The sequence below is a fragment of the Schistocerca cancellata genome, chromosome 2 (genome assembly GCF_023864275.1).
Source record: "Schistocerca cancellata isolate TAMUIC-IGC-003103 chromosome 2, iqSchCanc2.1, whole genome shotgun sequence".
Lineage (NCBI taxonomy): Eukaryota > Metazoa > Arthropoda > Insecta > Orthoptera > Acrididae > Schistocerca > Schistocerca cancellata.
The window spans coordinates 263,186,964-263,208,065 of NC_064627.1; the positions used below are offsets into that span (position 1 = coordinate 263,186,964).

Below are 21,102 nucleotides of genomic sequence, written 5' to 3' on the forward strand. Positions count from 1 at the left end.
CTTCCTTAACCCTCAAGCAGGCACGCTGGTTTTTATAACATTAGCAGGAGGGGGAGATACTTTGTACACATGCAAAGAATAACTGTCTTTAGGTTACCAAGGTAAATATGTACAAAGAAAATTTCAGTTTAATGAAATAAACTTACATTACATGAGCGAAATCACTGATTAATTACATAATAATACAATAAACTTTCAACTTATCTGTCTGCTGCCACGTACGAGTGTTACCCCATAGTAAAGACACATTCAAAGCATTAAACAGTGGAGTTGCATTAAATCACAGCCAACAGCTTATTTGATTGCTAATTGTCTCGTAGACAAATGCATCATTGTGGGTGTGTGCCACTAGCTCAGAATCTGGATCATTTTCTTGTCCATCGTACATTTTTTCTTGAGTAGCTCACAGGTTATTTTACATTACTGCTGCTCACTTGCATGTATGACAGCACAACTTATCAGTGTGTTAGCTGAATCAGTAATGAAGGGACAGATATGGGCTTGCAACTGTAAAGCAACAGTGGAACCATAGAAGACAATATAATTCGTGGTTGGGACTCTTTATACATAGGCATGCCTGCTCAATTGTTAAATTGGGTATGACAGACATCCTATCTAAAATCAAGTGCTTTTCAATGAACATCTGTTCTTAGGCCTTTGACACTTTCCATTGTGATAAATTATGCATGGCATCGTGAATCTTGTCCTACATTAGGTAGCTAATACCACATTTTCCAACTTTATGATAGGTCCAACATGTGAATGAAGAGAATGGTAGAGTTATATGTAAGAGTACATGTGTGATCAGTTGATCTGTGTGTATGGTACACGTGTCTTATGATAGTGTGACTACCAGAGTGTGTGGCTCTGCACATGTGGTCATAGACAGAGTGTCTGTTTAAAGAAGATCTAGAATCATGTTGCTTAACATTTTGTGGAACATATCACCAGGAACTCGGTTGCCTTTTTCATCATAGGGATCAGCTAGTTCCTCCTTCCCAACAACAGAATCTCCATACTTAGGTGACATGCACTAGTTCATCATCATCATCATAGGCTGTGCTGTTTCCATCCACTGGGTTAAGTGAACTAGGTCCCTCCCATCCTTCAATTTATTCAGTTCTTGATTATTTGCATTCATTTATACTGCTCATTCTTATTTGTTTCCTCTAGGGTTACATTTCTGTTCATTTCTTTCTTGTTTGTTTCTTCATGTTAAGCTCTCTCTTCTTACTTATCAGCCCCATACAGTCTGGTCTGTTAGTTCATTGTTAATTCCTGCTCCCACCCCATGAGTAGCTTAGAATTTTTAATAATTCCAAAAGTTAAAATTCAAGTACAATTTTTGTTTAGTATGGTCCATTAGCCCTCATTCAGCTATTATTGTTCTGGTGACTATGAAGTAAATACTTCTCTGCTATCACAAGGGTTGTCATATTGTGATAGACTAACATTTCTAGGACCAATTTGTTACGGTGCACTTTCGTATCTCATGACTGTAATATGTGTTTTGTATCTCTTAACTACGAATTATATGTTGCCCATCTTTTAGACCAACGATTTGGTCGATATGAAATCACAGAATTAGACTAGATTGAATGTTGTTTCTGTTAAGAAGTCGTCATCTTCCTTATTAACTTAAGTGGCTAGGATAGGGGGCAATGATTTTTGTGAATTACAAAAACATTTTATGTTTAGCAGAGGTGTGCAAGCATTTGCTAGATGTAATACTTTGTAAGTATATTTGGTATTCTGTTATGGATTATTCTTTGGCACATGATATAATATTTTCCCTTTATATCTATACATTTAGTACAGTATGTGTTGCAGCATAAATTTGACTGCAAACCTTCTATTCTTAAAAGAGTTCATATCAAGAGAAACATTAACTTACAAACAGGATTGAACTTTTTAAGGGCTCTATAATAATAATAACAATAATAACACTAACACACACACTCATTGCAGAGCAGCAAGATTACAATCGCAGAACGCATTATACATGACAACATCGATGAACAACTGTTATGCTGAGAGTGATTTGTCCCCATACTCACATGCTTAACTGTTCAGGCCAATTCGGAAGCACATGTGCTCCTAAGGGAAAGAAATTTGTTAACTGGTCTCTGTTCTGCCTAGTGTATGTCTACATATTGTACTTTTATTTGGAAAAAATGTCAGCGGCTTCAAAACAGACATGTTATTTTCAACAGTGTGTTGTTAAGACTAATAGAGCTTGTTTGGTTGTTGTAATTTAGTTTTTGTTTACTTTTTTGTCAGATCTGTAATTCTGTGTGGCATATTTGCTTGATTGCTGAAAATTTAGATTTCTTTTCCTGTTTGGTAGTACCTATAATTCTTTTTAGCACTAAGAGTCTCACCAAAAATATATTTACAGTAGAATCCCTCTAATCTCTTACCTTCAGGGCGGGGACCATGGTCGGAACAAGAAAAAGGTCGGATTATCCGAAAAATCTAATATTTATTGCAAAAAATATAAAAAGACATTTAGTACAAAAAATTAAACAACTAAAAGACGTCTACAGTAATACAAAAAGGATGTTTTTTACACAGTGTTAAACAATATATTAACTAAAAAACGTCTACACAAACTATAATATGTATTGGTTTTAAAAGGAAAAATGACAAATAAATTACAGTACTGTACTGTACTTAATAACATATAAACGATATATACTATAAACTAAAAAATGTTTATGCACAGTATATAAAAAAGAATTTTTTTACAAAGAAATAAACTACTGTATGTATAAACTATGAAATGATTATACTGTATGCATTGTTTCTACACTAAAAACGAAAACAAATTACTTGGAAAAAAAGTCAGTGATATATTTTTGTTTAGCAGATGTTATTCTAGATTTAACTGCAGTGTCCCTCCATTTTTTTATCCACAAAACGTCAATTGGAGTTGAAGTTGGATTCTGCCCGATGTATTGAAGGGCAACGTCAAAAGTGCTTTTTGTATCATTGTGTGAAATCCGGGTGGGGGGTTCGTCTTCGCCATCCAGGTCCTGATTCACAGTTTTCTGGCTAATAGCGGCAACAATCTGGTCGTCATTGACCTCTTCAAAAGTGTCACAGTCTTTGTCACATTCGTTGATCCACTCTTCAGCTTCATTGGTAGGGACGTTCGGCTCAAGAGTTTGTAGATCTTTAACAATTTCCAGTGCGTGTTTTGCTCATTTCCAGTATGCTCATTTTCAGTCATAACTTGTGGCCAAAGCTTACGCCACGATTTCCACAGTGTGCCAGGTTTCAGTTCATCCCATGCTGCAGCGATTGTGTAGATAGCATCTTTGATGTTCAGGGATTTCATTGCCTCAAATAAGTTATGACCTCCTTTTTCCAAGATTGAGCTGATATACTTTCTGCGACATTGCCTTTTTAACCATTCAATAATGGCCTGAACCATTGGTTGGATGAGTGAGGTCACATTAGTAGGCAGAAAGAGAGCTTTTATGTCCCCTTTCTGCAAATTTTCCTCAGACGGATGTAATGGTGCGTTATCCAACAGCAGTAGAGCACGAACAGGCAGATTTTTTTGCTTCACGTTTTTTCAACCGATGGCACAAACTCGTTGAAAAACCAGGATTTAAAAAGGTTGCAGTCCATCCAAGCAGATTTTTGACTGCGGTAATAAACCGGCAAGGAAGATAAGTTTATATTTTTGAATGCCCATGGCTTCTTAGATTTGCCAATGATGAACAAGGGGAGCTTGTGTGTACCATCTGTGTTGCTACAAGGAATGACTGTTATTCTGTCTTTTATAAGTTTTGTTCCTACCACAGATTCATTTGAAGCTGCGAGCGTTTTTGTGGAAATATTTTGAAGTTCAGCCCTGTCTCCTTGATGTTATACACTTCGCAGAGTAACAGTTAAATTTTCTTCTACAATTTCTTGAAACTTAACAGAAAACCCCTTAGCAACTGCAGCAATAGCAGATAGTTTTTCACCGGAAATAGAAACAAATCAGACACCATGAAGAGTTTTCAAATGATCAATCCAACCTTCACTGGCAGCAAATTTACCTTTGGCTTCGAGTTTTTTCTGCAAAACTATTGCTTTTTCTTTGAGAATTGGCCCGGGTATTGGAGTTCCTTTCCTTCTTCTTGAGAAAACCACATCCACAATGTGTTATCAAGCAGTTGAAGTTTGGGCTTTTTTAATGTTTTGCAATTCTTCAGAGTGTTTTCACCATCAATCGTAACTGTATAGGATTCGATGTCTTTCTGATTCTTCCTCCAATCCTTAATTGTCATAACACCTACATTCAGTTCCTTTGCAATTTTTTTGAGCAATTCACCTTCGTTCAGTCTTTGTACCACTGCTAATTTTCCATTTAGTGAAAGAGTTATGTGTTTACATTTGAATCCAGACATGTTGAAAAACAGACAACTATACACACAATGACTCTACAGTAATAAGTGCTGTGGAGAACACGGAATAAAGTAAACAATGACATTTTTCAATCCCAACAAAGGATAAAACTGCACAACAACCTACAGTATAACAATATGCACAGCGATAGACACTGCAACAATGGCCTGACAGGCGTCCAGTCAGTGAAAAGTCAGCACAGGCTCACAAGCCTGAGCATGGTTGGGCTAACCAGAGTGACGGACCATCCAAGGTCAGATTAGAGGGGTTCTACTGTACTTTCAATAGGTATTCCCCAAGCTGACACAGTTTTACAGTTATTTGATGAGAATGGCATTATTTTTCTATTTCTTCTTCCTACTAACTTAATCACTTCTCTGAGCTCTGAATGCAGATGATTTTCAGGCCTAACGTAAGTCGATATGTAATCTTTACATGTGGATCTTGATTTAACACCATACAACTCTTATCAGATTTAAGCTTGTAGCAAAATGGAATTAGATTCCATGTTTTCACTAGAAATATGGAAATCATGTCAAGATCACTTCCTTCACACATGGCTAACTGTGTGATAAAATAGAAGGGATTGAAGATAGAAACAAAGAAATGAAAGAAAAGATAGGTGTTTGATATACAGACAAAAATGATCTGTTTGGAGATTGAATACGACCTCAGTTCAATAAGAATGGAACAGCACTTTTTCTACCGTCTCTTTCAGTGAGTCATTTCAGTGTTTGCTAGGTGTGCTTTGAGATAATCACAGAAAGTCTAAGTCAGGATGTGAATCTTGTTCTTGCTACAACTGATTCTTTTGCCATAGCCGCTGCACACTTCTCACTCTCCCTGAAGAAGGAAATAATATGTTTTATTTATATGTAGCACTTTCAGTGGAGGGAAAAAATGAAATTAATTTGTGCTAATTTTTCACACCAAATCTCATCATGGAATTCACACCTGTATGAAATGTAGTAGTTCAGTATATTCTCACATCAATGTAATCAATTTTGTGCAACACTTGTACACAGTAAACAATGGTATATAGTTATTTCATCAGTGTGATAGTTATTTCATCAGAGCATGTGCACATTTGAGTCAGCAGTGGAGCAGAAAGATGAGACAAAGCCACTTTTCTCTGTTACAGGTCTTCTGGAGCCTCAACACCGGTACCAATAGCGAGCGATTCCAAGCCCGGACCAGACAGTTCCTCACAATCTCAAACAACTACAAATTCACCCAGTGATGCTCTCCCAGATAAGAACAACCTTCCAGATATGGATTTGTTATGTGGACTTACTGTCCACCCAAATAAGTCAGTTTCAAATCCAGAACATTGGAGTACTGACGTGAGCCCATCAACGTTTCAATTATCTGAAGTACCTTATCAAAGTATAAAAAATTATCCTTATCGAAATAATTTACCACCCACGATCCAAGAAACTGCATCCACACATGGAGAATATGTTTTGCCAAATGTTGCAACGTATGGAATCTCTCTGAGACCCAGTGAAGTTTCACCCTATTACAATTATCCAGATGTACATAACAACCGTGCAATGCATGCCACATCACCACCATTTTACTGCCCTCCATCATCGCAGAGTACACCGATGAACTACTATCCAGCACCACCCTACCAACCGCGGCCAACACAACAGCAGTGGGGAAAAATTGTGGAGCCTCAGTTAGCAGTGAATCATCAACACCTGTCTGGATTACAGCAGCAAACGATGGTGCAAGGCCAACAAGGGATGTATCCACATCAGACGCCAGTTGGTGACCAAATACCAGTGCTGCAACAACATTCACCAGTGGCTCAGCAGCAACATACGCTCGTGCCACTTCAATGGACACCAAACTACCAGACGCCACCTGTGTCCCAGGAAAGATATGTGATGCAGTACCAGCCACCGAGCACACAGTATGAGCCACAGCAATTAATAGCATCCCAGCAGTACCCACCCCCAACCATGCAGCAGTACCCACCCCCAACCATGCAGCAGTACCCACCCCCAACCATGCAGCAGTACCCACCCCCAACCATGCAGCAGTACCCACCCCCAACCATGCAGCAGTACCCACCCCCAACCATGCAGCAGTACCCACCCCCAACCATGCAGCAGTACCCACCCCCAACCATGCAGCAGTACCCACCGCCAACCATGCAGCAGCAACCACAGTTGCAACAGCATTTTCCACCTACAAAGAATGAGCAACTGGCATCTCAGCATTATCCACCTGCCACCATCTACCAGGAGCTACCGTTGCAGCAGCAGCAGCAGAAATTTCCATCTACAGAAAACGAGCGAGTGCCGTCTCAACAGTTACTGACATACCACCAGTACCAAACAGTGTCTCAGCAGCAGATGCTGCAAATGAAGTCTCATGTACCAGTTACCTATCCAGTGCCAGAAACATCACAACAGCAGAGCATGATCCAGTTACAACAGGGAGTGGTGCAGCATACACCACCGGTCTCACATTTACCAGTTCCTGAGGATTTGACAGAGGAAAATCATCAGAAAACTGCTGTGGACCAAGAACAAATGCTACACCCACCACAACATCAGAAATCAATGACGGACGAGCAGTGTCTACTATCAACACACAGAGCATCGCCTGAAGCTGAAGAGAGGCAAGCAGGAGTTCGGGAGACTCATGGACTAGAGAGACCACCTCGCCTGCTGAGGCCTTGGGCGTCAGACGTGGAAGCTGCTATGATTCGTGGACAGGCACCGGTCAGGTCACCAGCCCCAGTGGTGTCAGCTACAGCACCTGCCTTACCAATTCAACCAGACTTCCGGAGACCGCCACCACCTATCAAATTTCTGGCCACTGCACAAGGAGTCAACCAACCCACAAGACCGGCCCCGGCTCAACAGCATCGTGCCAATGGTGCCCATTGGCCAGAACAGTACCAGGTCCCTCCAAGGATGCTGAACAATCCTCACAACAAACAAAATTGGACAAATGTAAGTTTCTTATTGAAGCAAATAGAAAACTGTTTTCAGTAGGGATAAAAGAAATCATCTTATATGCTGCATGATGATCAGCTAAAAACCAAGGCACTTCTGCATATTTGACAAATTGAGCTTGATTCTGTGTTATTAAAATGGTTAAAATTACAGTTTGTGATTACATGACTCACGTAGTACGTATTATGTACCAGACACTGCTCACACATAATTGACTATACCATTATTGGTCACTGTTGCAGCACATAATGTTTCTTGGCCGACGGCTGTGTCAGAGTATCGTAGGAGTGAACTTATTGTACTATGTTAGTATGAGCCTTGGGGATATGTTCACTCCTGCCATAATCTGGCCATCGGCCGAGAAACACTTTGGGCTGCTGGTAATACTTACAGGCTACTGATAATGACTTTAAAGTCCAAACCAGTACAGCCAATAAATAAATTGGATGGGCATTGACTGATAAAAGTATGTAGTATCTATTAAATTAATACGCATAGAATTCTGGTGGTTCCTTGATCTACAAGCTAGATGTGGCCTACATATCAACATGAGTTGTATAAGAATATTGTTTTGACATACTCAAGAATGGGAGGAAAAGTATGAAAACATTTATCAACTGTAGCAGCTTCAGAAGTAAATCAACAGTAGCATTTCATGCATTTAAGTTAAGAATTGTATCAACACTGCAGCAGAGTGTGCACTGGCACTGGCTCTGGCATTTAGTTTTAATCTGCCAGGAAGTTTCAAGAATTATATCATTAGTAGCTAAGCAGATTTTTCATGGCAATTTTGTTTAGTACTTGGAGATTTGCTAGGGTTTCTGAAATTTTTTCCTCTATCCTCCTCTGGTAGTTTTTTCAGCTGTTGCCCAAACTAATCACTGTCAACTTTATCAGCTTCCATTATTCAACTTCTTATTTGCCACTTGTTCAAAGCACATTCCTGCATAATGTTCAGTAAATCTTTCCTTGGTTTAGTGTCCTATCAAGGGATCATAGACAAAACAATTATTGAGATTAGATAAAGATTTGAGTGACATTGACGTGCCATCCTCACATTACTTTGGAGAAATTTAAAATTGTGCATGCCTGACCCGAGTCATATGTCATTGCTTGCTTCATTTTTAAAAAAGGAACCACAAAAATGGTAGCTGCAACAGTGACTTTAACAATATAATTGTATAATTTGACTGATACAATGAACTTTCATAGTGTCATTTCATCCCTGCCTAAGGAGATCTGTTTTATTCATTTTCTTCATTATTTTTTTCAGCCACCACCAGTGGGAATCCCATCTCGCCGAGGTCGAGGAGGTTCTCTTATTAACAGTGTTGGTCGGCCAATACGGGGGCATGGAGCCAGACTTCCAGGTTTAAATGGTAGTGACTCTGTGCAGAGGTAAGTTACCTAGCACTGGAAGCGATGCAGCAGCTAATGCAGACATAATTTATATACCTTGTGTAAACGATCCCATAATGGTATTAATACCAACGTAAAAAAAGTTTTTTCTTATAAGATATATCTTATTCTGGGGCCTGTTAAAAAGGCTCCAGTTGTCTTAGATTGTTCACTGGCAAATTAACACAATAGAAATTTGATTTTTGAGTAACAGTGAAAGTTTTGTACATGTGGACATATATGAGACATTTGTTAGGAGCAAATAAGCACATGAACATGGAAAATTGATTATATGCAGTCTTGTCATAATTATAATCTTCTCCTAGCCCCTGAGTATAATTTACATATGAAATAGCTAATAATGAAACAGAAAACTATAGCTGGCTCTCTGCATAAAAAAATGTTTCTCTGTGCCATGTGTAGCCAGTTTTTTGCTGTGATGAACTTCCAGTGAAAATTTAGCCAACCTATTGAGTGATTAATATTACAAACTATATTTTATATCAATGTAAATTTGTTTTATTGTATCTGATATCCATTATTCTGATGCAATGCCTAATAGTCCATGTGTAATTGTTCCAGGGTCTCTGGGGTGCAGAACCAGTGCTCTAACATGAATGGTCACGGGCAAGTGCCTGCTCCTCTTCCTCACAGCATCAGGTGAGTTTCCTGAATAATTATGTAGCATTAACAATGTGTACAGCAACCTTTTTTGCCTTCATAATGAATTTAATTCGTACCAGCTCAGATATTAAGATTTCTGTGGTTGAATTTATATTAGTGTAAAGTGTCTGTACCATGAATTCTCTCCTCTCATTTCACTCTTGTCACATTTGATTAGCAGATATTTGTGTGGCTTAAAAAGATCAAATTCTGTTGGCTGTTTCCCTCATTATGTCAGTTTCGTAGTTGTTACAATTGCCATCAAGACTTCAAAAAATCAGAATCAACAGCTGCTTCCTGTTGTTTTTCTTATCTTCCACATTCGATATCTACATTTAAAACATCTTCATTTTATGCATAAAGTTTTTACTGCTCAACTCCAGCACAATAAATTGCTCTGACCGACCCTTTTCCTCTCTTAAGTTCATTGAAGAATAGGTTTTTAGGAAAATCATCATCAATACTACCATATATTTTCCCTGTAAGCTTGTTTTTCTCCTTTTCTCTTAGTGGTCTCTTCCAATTACTTAATGCAGTGGAATGAAAACAAGTAGATGCAGAAAACAACCTCTTACTGTGTAGAGAAAGTACTGAGCAGCACACACACACACACACACACACACACACACACACACAGACACAAACGCATAGACAATTTCAGTGTTTCTTACTAGGCCCGTTTCAGCCACATCACCAATAAAAAGTTATATGTGTGTGTGTGTGTGTGTGTGTGTGTGTGTGTGTGTGTGTGTGTGTTTTGTTTGTTCATTCACTTGCAAAAGAGCTTATGGGTTTGTATTCCAATGAGGAATTCATGTCTGAAAGTGAAACACCATTCTTCCAACACTGAATTCATGTATGGGTATGCTGTGTGTTTTGCTTCCATTATTATTTTGTGAGTGTTCTTATTCCCAGATGGATGCAACCCTGTGTTAACTGAAAACTATTTCAGCCCCACTCAGTTTATTTTATTCCTTTATGGAATATACCTTTTATTTCAGGAAATAATTCCTCAGTAGCAGAGCTCAAAAAACTGATTGAAAATGTTCTAATTTGCCCAATTTGTATGTGTTGTCAAGTATCCATCATGCTTCAGTTTGTAGGTGGTAATTGTTTCCTTCTAAATCTGTTAAGGTAATGATGATCTCTTTTACTGATCTGTTCTATTTCGTTATCATTTTAGCAATATTACTTTCACCCAGGTTGCAAGAACTGTTTATAAATGTAAACATTTCTCAAGTAGTCACCTGTTAAAATTTGTTATCATTACAGTAGCTTCGATAGTGACTCATCCTTGCTTTCTTGTAAATTGGAAGTGATAGGATTCTAGAGGCAGTGTATTGCATACCCTCATATATTTTAGAAATATGACACAATAATGTTCCAATATATTGAAACAAATTTAAAACTGCATAGTCCACTCAGATTTCTGTAAGTAATGTTTAAAGACATTCCCATCTTCAAAGTTGTATAGTGACATTATTCATTATCTGTTATCTCATGTAATATTGCTTATTTTTAATAATATTGTTTTTTTTAAATGTCATTACATAACACATGTATGTTGCCTGGAAGTTAACTTTTTCTGTCTTAAGTGAAAAGAGAATTTTAATTAAATGTCTTCATGTTAGTTTTCTAATTTGCTTTATGTACTCTTTTTTCATTGACGAATAATGTGTCACATTGCTGTTTGTTTGCATTATAAAAGAAAGTGCCACTGTATATGATACTGAATCCTGCCCTGTATACAGTTCAAAAAATGCATCAATATATATGCCTGTGGCTGAAAAACAAAAGTTTTGTTTTATCTCAATGCAGACCAGTTATTTTGCATTACAGTATATCTATCCTATCATTACATTACTACAGAAATGTTTGGTGGCTTACACAGGTTCATAGAATTGCTGGCATTTGTGGCATCGAAAGTCAGTGGCAGAACGTAGTAGTTGTTAACAAAACAGTTAGAAGAGCTGTTATCAATGCAAAAATAGCGACTCAACTGCAACTGCACAAACCTTGATCCAGCAATGAGAAAGACAGTGATCAGCATGTTGATGAAGCGTACACTTGTTGTTAAACCACAACTCCCATTGAAACACCTCTAGAGCAGTACACTTTGTTCCTGGTTTTTTGACTATCATTCATATGCAGATGGTCTTTGGTCATGATACAGCTACATAAAATATCTGGAATCCCATTTTGCTGATTTATTCAGTGTGACATAATGCAGAGATAGCTTGTTTGATAAGTGCAATATTACATACATAGGCACAGTTTTACTTGCAGTGTAGATTTTGGCAGCAAGTGTCACATGATTGCAACTTATTCTCTCCTTTTTCAGCATTATATCAGGGCAGAAAGGGTTAAAGTCCCAGATTTAATTGATTACATATTTGGTACACACATCATTCATTTACTATGTACCAGTATTTCTCGTATCTGTCTGTAGTTATTATCATATATTATTTTTAAAATTATATAAATTGATCATATTTTTCATGGTTATTTCTTTTCTCAGGAGTGACACAGCTGTGACTACATCAAATGAGAGTACCCATTGTGAACAACAACGGAAAAATGATTCACCAAAGGAGCCGTGCAGCAGTTCCTCAGAACTCCACTGCCAGGAAGAAAATACCAACACAGAAATTCTGGGGCAGGACCAACATGACTCTGCTGGCAATGTTAACACACAAAACTGCATTTCAATTCCTCAAGGTCATAGACAATATAGAGGCACATATCGTGGCAGAAATGCATTCCGTGTAGGACGAGTTATAACACCTACACATACAACTGACAACATAAAAAGTGACGAAGCAAGAAACATAAAAAGTGACGAAGCAAGAATGCTGAGCAGCCCTGACAGCTGACAGCTTATTGCATTATCATAACGTGGTGTATGACAGTTTTAAATAAGGATAGTGTCTTTATCATTGCTGCATATTATCTTTCTATTAGATACAAGTTTTGTATTATAATTTTTTTTTTTATTTTTATTTCCTCAATGGGAAAGAAATGTCCGACATAAGAGTGAAATGGCATATTGTAATGTGCTGTGTTGTTAAGTGCACAGAGCTTATCACAGTCTGTGACTACTTCTATGTGAAGGGAGAAAATGTTCATCACCATTCTGTTTTGTCTTTGTATGTCAATTCTTTATGCTACATAAAATTTAGTTTAGGTGAAAAATATGTACTTAAAATGATGTTTTGGCCATGTAGTTGTTTTATTTGAATGCATGTAGTTACTCAGGAGGTATAACTGATTATACTACAATAAGCAGCTTTATACCTTCTGTTCCATTTTTATTTGTATGTGTATACTCTTTTTTATGTATCTAGTATGTTTTTATTAACCTTTTTATTATGATACTAGTATATTTTTATCTTTTTAATATTTACGTAGTCACAGGTAAAATGATTTTATAACATTTATATTCCAAGCCTGTCACTTAACTTCACTCATGTATTTTATATGTGTAGAAGTGCAATAAAAAATTTATTTTACTACTTATATGTCTTTTTATTTCATCAAGTCTGGAACACATATCTATTCCATTACAGTATTCACATTAGATTCTTGGGTATTGTTTCTTCCAGAAGTTACCTACAAGTTCTAAAGTGAAGCTTATGAAAATACTGTTTGTAAACAACTATTAAACAATAAAGCAACGCTAATGAATGTGATAATATACTACTTACACACCAAGACTTGTGATATAACTTTATTATGAAATCTGAAATTATACAGGACAACTGTAGCATGAAAATTGTAATGCTATCAGAACAAGATGCAGTTTATCAAATTTCCTATAACTTCCTATTGTGTGTATCTCAGGTTCTAAAAATCTCTTTTTCCAACTGACAGAAGTGTCTCAGTTGGTTTCACTCAATTCGCAAAGATTTAATCCCTGTTCACACATCACTGAGATATTTGTGCCAGTATTAATTGTGAAACAAGAGCTGAGAAAGTCAGTGGGTAAATATAATAAGTCAGGATGGATTAAAAAGCCATAAACAAATTTCACCTGCTATGATGCAGAAAATTTATAAGGTAAAAACTAGAGAATGTACAGTATATGTAGGTTAATACCATACACCTCTTTGCATGAAAACACGAACACTGGTAATCTTCTCAAAGAAAACTAAATTATAGTAAGAGCTCACTGCCTGAAAATAAAATGATGTTAACATCAATGAATGTCATTAATTGCAATAGTCACTGAACTTTCACATTCTGCGAGACTCCTTTCTTGACTATCAAAAATGTTTTTAATTTTATTACACAGCTACACATCTTCTCTTACAGTTCAGACTCTTCAGTACTAAGTGTTGAGCTCCTTACTGGAAATTAAGCACATATTTTTTCTGTTAACTACAAGCTCTGCAAATGTGATATTTTGTTCAGTGCTCCTGATAGGGTAAGCAAATGACAAAGTCACTGGTTAATAAGAGATCACCAAATGTAATGACTTAAAAATACAGTTCCAGTTGTTAATTGAAAAGTTGTGCTAGAAACATATTTACTGCTGATAATGAGAGAAACCATTTGGTGCTGAGTTTGGATGCAGTGTAATTTTGTTAATATCTTACTGTCTGTGTGCATTTTGTAAAAACTGTTCATGCATTTAATTTTGAGGCCTAAAATGTTAATGGAGAATATTTTATAAAAACAATCACAGTAAGTGGAAGAGTGCTTCCCAACCTTTTCTCCCCCTCCCCCTCCCCCTCCCTGACACACACACACACACGCGCGAAAAGAGACCTATGAGAGAATGCAAATGTTATTAGATAAAATGAACAGTTGCACACCAGGAAAAGATGTAAGTCTACAAGAACAATTAATTCATCAGTGGGCCCTTTCTCAAATGCAACAGATAACAGAGAAACAGAAATGTCTTGCATACACTGAGACATATATTTACTGATTTTAAAATAATCTACAAAACAAAAGTAGCTCTCAGCAACTTTCAGTCATAACGCAAATTGGACAGCTGTGTAGCTCTGTCTGATCAGCAATTTTCTTTTTGTTTCTTGCTTAAAGCTGTTATTGAACATCATCAACCTCGTAAATACAAAGTTGTTATCACAAAAATTGACTGTAATGAAACTACAAAAAATCTGGGGATGTGAGGTTATTAAAAATCGAAATATATGTTAAACATGACAACAACAGGAAAATGAAATGGCTGTGCTTACATTTCATCTCACCAGGGGAAACAGAATATGGTGGGTACTGTGGAATAGAATACCCAGGGTTGACCAAAATCAATGATTGTTCACTTGTAGTTACCTGTTTTTTATTTTTTATTAAATCAGAGAATGCACGAAGGAAACCACATCTAAATTTATCATGTTCTTCAGAATCAGATTTGTGTATGGAGTCAAATATTCTGTAAAGAGAGCAAATCTGCAGAGCTGCATGGATAAGACAATGATGAGCAGGGGGAGGGGGGGGGGAGATCAGTAAACTTAAGAATTTATATCACATGGAGCAGCTAGTAATATAATTAAAGAACAGGCTTCACTAAAAAAAATGATGGCAGCATTTCAAGAAAACAGATGGTCGAGGGAAGGAGGGTGCCTGCATGTAATCATACCCTATTTTATGGTAAGGTAAACACCACAAGCATGGATTTGATACGTTATTTTATGATGAGAATAACACCACAAACATGAATTTGATACAGGTTTCATAATTAAAACAAACAAACAAAAACAGAATAAAACACACAGTAAACAAATCCAAGAAGTCAATGAAAGGATAAAGTAACTCAAAATTATGAGAAAAATCTTGAGAACACATACTATTAACAGACATGCACCAACTAAAGACAAAAATGGTGTGGAATCATAAAAGAAGACTTCAACAGTAAACGTTACTCACTTCCAGAAAATTGTGTTAATATTATAGTGGAAGGAAATCAATGCAAAAAATGGAAAAGAACAGTACTTCAAACTTACTAGTAACAAGTATATTTTACATGTCACAAGAAGTAATTGCGGCATTAAAAGTGCCTATCAGTTTTGCATAAAATGTCATAAGTACATGTTTCTCACAAAATGTATACACAAAAAAGACTTGGATAAATTCAGATGGGAATGTGATTAATCAAACAGAGCATGTAGTATTTGGAAAATGGGGTCTAGTGAAGCAGGGGATACAACCTGTCGGCTTTGACCAATGAGTCAGAATTGGCCAGAAAGCATTTACCAAACAGATGAAAGAGCTGACAAGACTGTCCAGAAACAAAGAAATACGAGAGACAAAAAATATAGTTGACATATATCAAGGCAAGTATTTTCACGTTAAGGATATCGTGTGTTTGTATCATATTATTTCTGTGGCAAATGAAGGGGAAAAATGGATGGAAATACTGGTAGCACAGAATACCTCACATGACATATATATGGGTTGTATCTCGAACCTTATTCGAATTGTATTGGTTAACTGCATTACGAGATACAAGCTTAGTGTGCATCGGTTTCTTTGTTTTCGTTAGCATTAATATCCTGTTGTTCAGTTGAACTATTTAGGTCAACTAAAGTACGGGATACAAATTTTACATGTGTAGTTTCTTTCGCCTCCACTACCACTAATAGTCAGTTCTTACGTAGATAGTAGTCCTACCGATGGCAGAAGGAGCTACGTACATAATATTTGTATCCCATACATCCGTTGAACTGTATATATTTACACTGCTAACCAAAACGAGGAAATGGACCTACATTACATTTGCAACCTCTACCTCAGTTGAACTATGCGAAGAGGCAATATGACGACACATATACAATCTGTATCCCATACTTCATGACTAGGTACAGTCTTCCCCCCCACCCCCCCCTACCCACCCACCTTTGATGCTGATAGTATCGACTGAAAGTTATAGTTTTAATCACAGCAGTGACAATAGTATCCCATTCTTTAGTTGAGCTATGTAGCTATACACAACATTTCTATCCTGCTCTCCAGTTGAAATACATAAGTAACTCTCATCAATGTTACATATGGCGTTCTTTTCAAATAGGTAGTCTCAGTGTAAAGGTCAACTGAAGATGGGATACAAATTTTTGTTGTGTCGGGCGTTTCGCCTTTAATACTGCTAGTACAGATTCGAAACAATCGTACTGGTATTAGTGCTGGGAAACAAAAGAAGAATGACAGATGCAAAATTTCTATTATGTACTGGAGTACATGAAAACATACATAATGGTGTAATACAACAATGAAATACGTCAAAACAGTCAAATGCAGTAAAAGAATACAATGGAAAACTGAACTTACCACACAGGAACTTCTTAAAAGACCCGAAGCTCGTCTAGAAAGACGTCAACAAAAAATACATACCCACATACACAACAAACAAAACATTATGAAAACACACGCACAGACACACACATTCACCCTCACCCCCCATCCTAATGTGAAATTAGCTGACATATTTCAGATGGTACATTTGCCCAACACGTTTAACAAAACATTTAAGTGGGCAGTATGTCTGGACAATACTACACCTCCAGAATATTTGTCTAAGTGACTTTGAACTGTGGAAATCCGGCGTTTCCCCTACCGTCCAAGAGATTTCACCGCTGACCAATAATCCTCTATGCTATTTGTGCAAGCCCCTGTGGATAATGATCTGAACTCAATATTGTGATTAACTATGAGATGCTGATAACTCCTTTTCCCTATATTAAGAAAAACCACCTGAAATTAAAATTACAATGAAACCCTCTGCAACATGATCCTCAATTAAGCTGCCCAAAACTTCCTTCCTTCGATTGGGTACTACTTTTAAACACTACATCGTCACACTCTTGACCTGAAACTACAGCTCCCCAAACCCATAATCCCACCAGAGCTTCCCCCAACCCCCCCACCCCTGTTGTACTTCCTTTTGGCAAAATGCAACTCGTCATTTCGGCCATAACACCCCCCCCCCCACCCCACCCCTCCCCCAGTGGCCCCCTATATTTCATGTATTCCCTGCTAACTTACCTACAAAAAGAGTACCAATCTACAACTGTACACTTACTCAAACGACATTCATGGACACACAGCCACATAGGATATCTCAAACACCAACAGTACACGATTTTCATAATGTCTCTCAAGGCGAGCTTAGATTTTCCAAACCACATATGTTCGCCCCACTCACGACATCGACCATACTCGGCAACGAGACCACACATTTGTAAAAAACAAATCACGGCCAACATGTCTATGCCCATAGCCTCTCTAAAGTCATCCAGGTTCATTGTAACAGATAAATCCATACCCACAAACAAAAATGAGATACTAAAAATTGTCCTGAAATAAGAAACTAATATTCCAACTTACCTCAATATCACTAAGAATGAAATTAAGTACCGAATTAATTGAAAAAAACCAATTATTTAAATAAATGCACACGAAGAATATTTTGTGCAATATGTAGCGATCTCTTTTAAAATCACATTCAGTTATCTTAATGTATAATGATAGCGCTTATCCAGAACACAGAACTGCTTTATTATCTATGGCTGAAAGTGAAGACATTATCATCTATGAGTAATGTATGACGTCATTGGTCAAAGCCGACAGGTTGTATCCCCTGCTTCACTAGACCCAGAAAAAGCTACGCTATACATGTAGAAGACATGAAAATTCAAAGAAGCAAAAACCACTCTAATGTATAGAGAACAATTAATAAAATTTGAAGTACAACAGGAAGAACAAAACAAAAGTGAATATATGACCACAGATAACTATTGGATAATCTTAAAGTAACAATGATAAAAGTGGTCAATTACAAAATGTTGTAGGCTACAAGAGACAAACAAGAAATACCTGATTTGAAGAAGAGTGTGATGAGATTTCAAAGCTAACAACAATCCAGAAAAGAAATTCTACAAAATTTATCAGACGAATCTCACTCTGTTGTAGTTGATAAATAAAAGAATGTGCAGAACAATATAAATTAAGAAATACACATCCGATATTTTTTATGCCTTGGAGTGTCATCACAGAACAGGCACTACAGGCTTTATCAAAGATATAAATTTGTTGAGTAACAATGTAATTTTTTTACAAATATTTATAAATGAACATGGAAACGTAATAATAAAAAAAGCTATAATATGGAAAACCTATTTTACTAAATAATTAAATAATCATAATAGAAATATATCAATAGAGCAAACTGCTTGTGGAACTGTTGATCCCTTTGTAGAGGCATTATCCAGTTTCAGAGTGTGTAACGTCTCTTAGTAAAAAACATATTATGTGATAAAGAGAAAACATTGTGTATCATATTTTGTTATTGTATAAAATTATGTATTTTTTTATTATTTATTTTAGATAATATCTGTGTCGGCGAGTAATGAAACCGCCACAGACGATAAATATCAAACAAAGATGAGAATATGTGACTAGTATAAATAATACATAACGAACATTAATTTCTCTGTCTTCTTCTTGGAGTTGCGTGGGAAGGATAGCCTGTGACGTGATATTGTATGCTAGCGTAGCATTCTTTTGTTAAGTTTGTAAGAGGGACACCATTAGGCAAGATTGTTAAAAAGGTGTGTACTACTCAATTGTTTAAATGTTTGAATATAGTTATTTAGTGAAACCTTGCATTATGATTCATGTTAAGCTTGCCTGGTATTTTATCCCATCCCTTTAAGACATTTTCAGTTGTTTAAATATTATTCGTGGTGCAGAGCGGTGCTACGAACGAGCCAGCCGCTGACGCGGTTCATTTAAATTGCAGTACATGAAACCTATCATACCGCAAAGAAGCGGTCAGGTAATAGTGAAGTGAAAAATTATTTATTTCAGCTTTCGAAGTTGCAGAGCAGAGCAGCAGATTTTATGAGGTGTTTTACAGGCTGACGCGGGCTGCTGATAATATAGTACTAATAGTGAAAAGAGATAATTTATTTTCATCACATGAAAGAAATCTTGCTGTGCGTAGTTCTGGTCTGGCAACCTTATAGTAAAAACATTATTTTTCTCCGATAATAGTCTCATGTTCTCGGGTTAGCCGTGGTACTTATTGTTGTTTTACTATTAACAAAAATCCACTGCAAAATTATAATGCTGAACAATCATTGCATACTATAACTGCTTTAATAGAAAGCCAGATACAGAACAATAGGAACATAATACATTTTCTTTTGTTGAAAATTAGTGATCCAAAGAAAGGCATAGCACAGCACCGCGAAAAGGTATTTTGAGTCTCTTTTCGTAGTAACATATCTCATTTAATATATGAGTGGTTACGCGAATAATAATAAGAATAAGAATAATAAAAACAAAGTAAATAAAATAAACAAAAAAAGAACAGAGAAGCGAAACTAGGCCAGAGAAGCGAAACTGTCGCCCAAAAACGCGGGGCCCGAATTTGCAGTGGCCACGAAAGTAATAACTGTTTTATGTGCTTTCTTTCATTGTCTATTGTTATATACATGTATGTATTTGGTGATAAATGTATGTATGTGTCATGATTAATCCCATGTATTAATGAATGTACAAAAACTCTTTCATGAAAAAAAACGCACCACTGCAAGCGAGTCAGAGGAAACGATCCTGATAGTACTGAGAAACTGTAACGACTACATAATCGGGGGGCAGCCGAACCCCGAAATCAGATAAACTAAAGGTAAGACTACAGTGTAGTTGTCCTGTTTGTAGAAGCTTAGCTCCAGTGAAGTGATCTCATATCGCTAGTGGTGTGCGTAGTTTGACGTTAGTGTTTATAACAGGGCAAAGTTGAGTGTAGATAGTAATTTTTAGCGTGCAGTGTATTGTAGATAAATTAACATATTTTGTGTGCAAGTGGCAAAACTGTCAGATCTTGTGTTCGAGTAGGTAATTTATGAATATGGTTAAATTGCGTAGTCAATGTCCGAGCAATATGGATACTGAGGAAAAGCCATTAGTTAGTGCAGGAAATGTAGAAACGGGTGCATTAAGCAGTACAAGTACTCTCTTTGAGGATATACCATGCGAAAATGTGGGGGCAGGGGCACAGGAAGTGGTGCCACCGCCCACCAGTGCTCAAGGAGATGTAGATAAAGAAATTGCACCAACCCCAGAAAAGCAGGAACCAGAGAGTGGTAATCTGCCTGGTGGGTATTCACTTCAGGCGATATTAGAGCGCGTGCTGGATTACCAGTCAAAATTTGCACAACAACAAGCTGAAAAGGATGAAAAAATTGAGATCTTTCTCGCACAGCAAGCTGAGCGGGATCGCCAGTTAACACAAAATTTCCTTGCCCAGCAAGCTGAGCGAGATCGCCAGCTAGAGGAAAAGTTCCTTGCCCAGCAAGCTGAGCGGGATCGCCAGCAAGCTGAGCGAGACCAGAAACTTGTGCAATCGTTAGAAATTATGAAAAAAGAGATTGCCTGTATGAAACAGAATTATGAGTCGATACCTAAAGCCGTGCAGGAGTTGACTGTACAGGTCAACAACCTGCAAGTAGCAAACACTAACAGGGTAGACGAGATAGGTGTCTTAGCCAACCAATTAAAAAAGTTAGAAATAGATTCCACACAGCTGGTAGAGCAGAAGTGGAACGAACAAGCGACTAAAATTGAAACCGAATTCAACTCGTGGCTAGAAGCGAAGGAGAGTGAGATCGACAAAAATATTAATTCTAAGGTACAAGCAGCCATGGCA

At 37.1% G+C, this 21,102-nt stretch overlaps 1 protein-coding gene across 1 annotated transcript in view; it reads left to right on the forward strand.

The window, feature by feature from the left end:
- Positions 1-21,102, forward strand: part of LOC126153086 (uncharacterized) — an 87,369-nt gene that overhangs the window by 8,714 nt on the left and 57,553 nt on the right. Inside the window, exons 4-7 of the mRNA XM_049916047.1 lie at positions 5,543-7,370; positions 8,647-8,771; positions 9,354-9,431; positions 11,953-12,113. Of these exons, the coding sequence (XP_049772004.1) occupies positions 5,543-7,370; positions 8,647-8,771; positions 9,354-9,431; positions 11,953-12,113 (2,192 nt within the window). The remainder of the gene's footprint in view (positions 1-5,542; positions 7,371-8,646; positions 8,772-9,353; positions 9,432-11,952; positions 12,114-21,102) is intronic.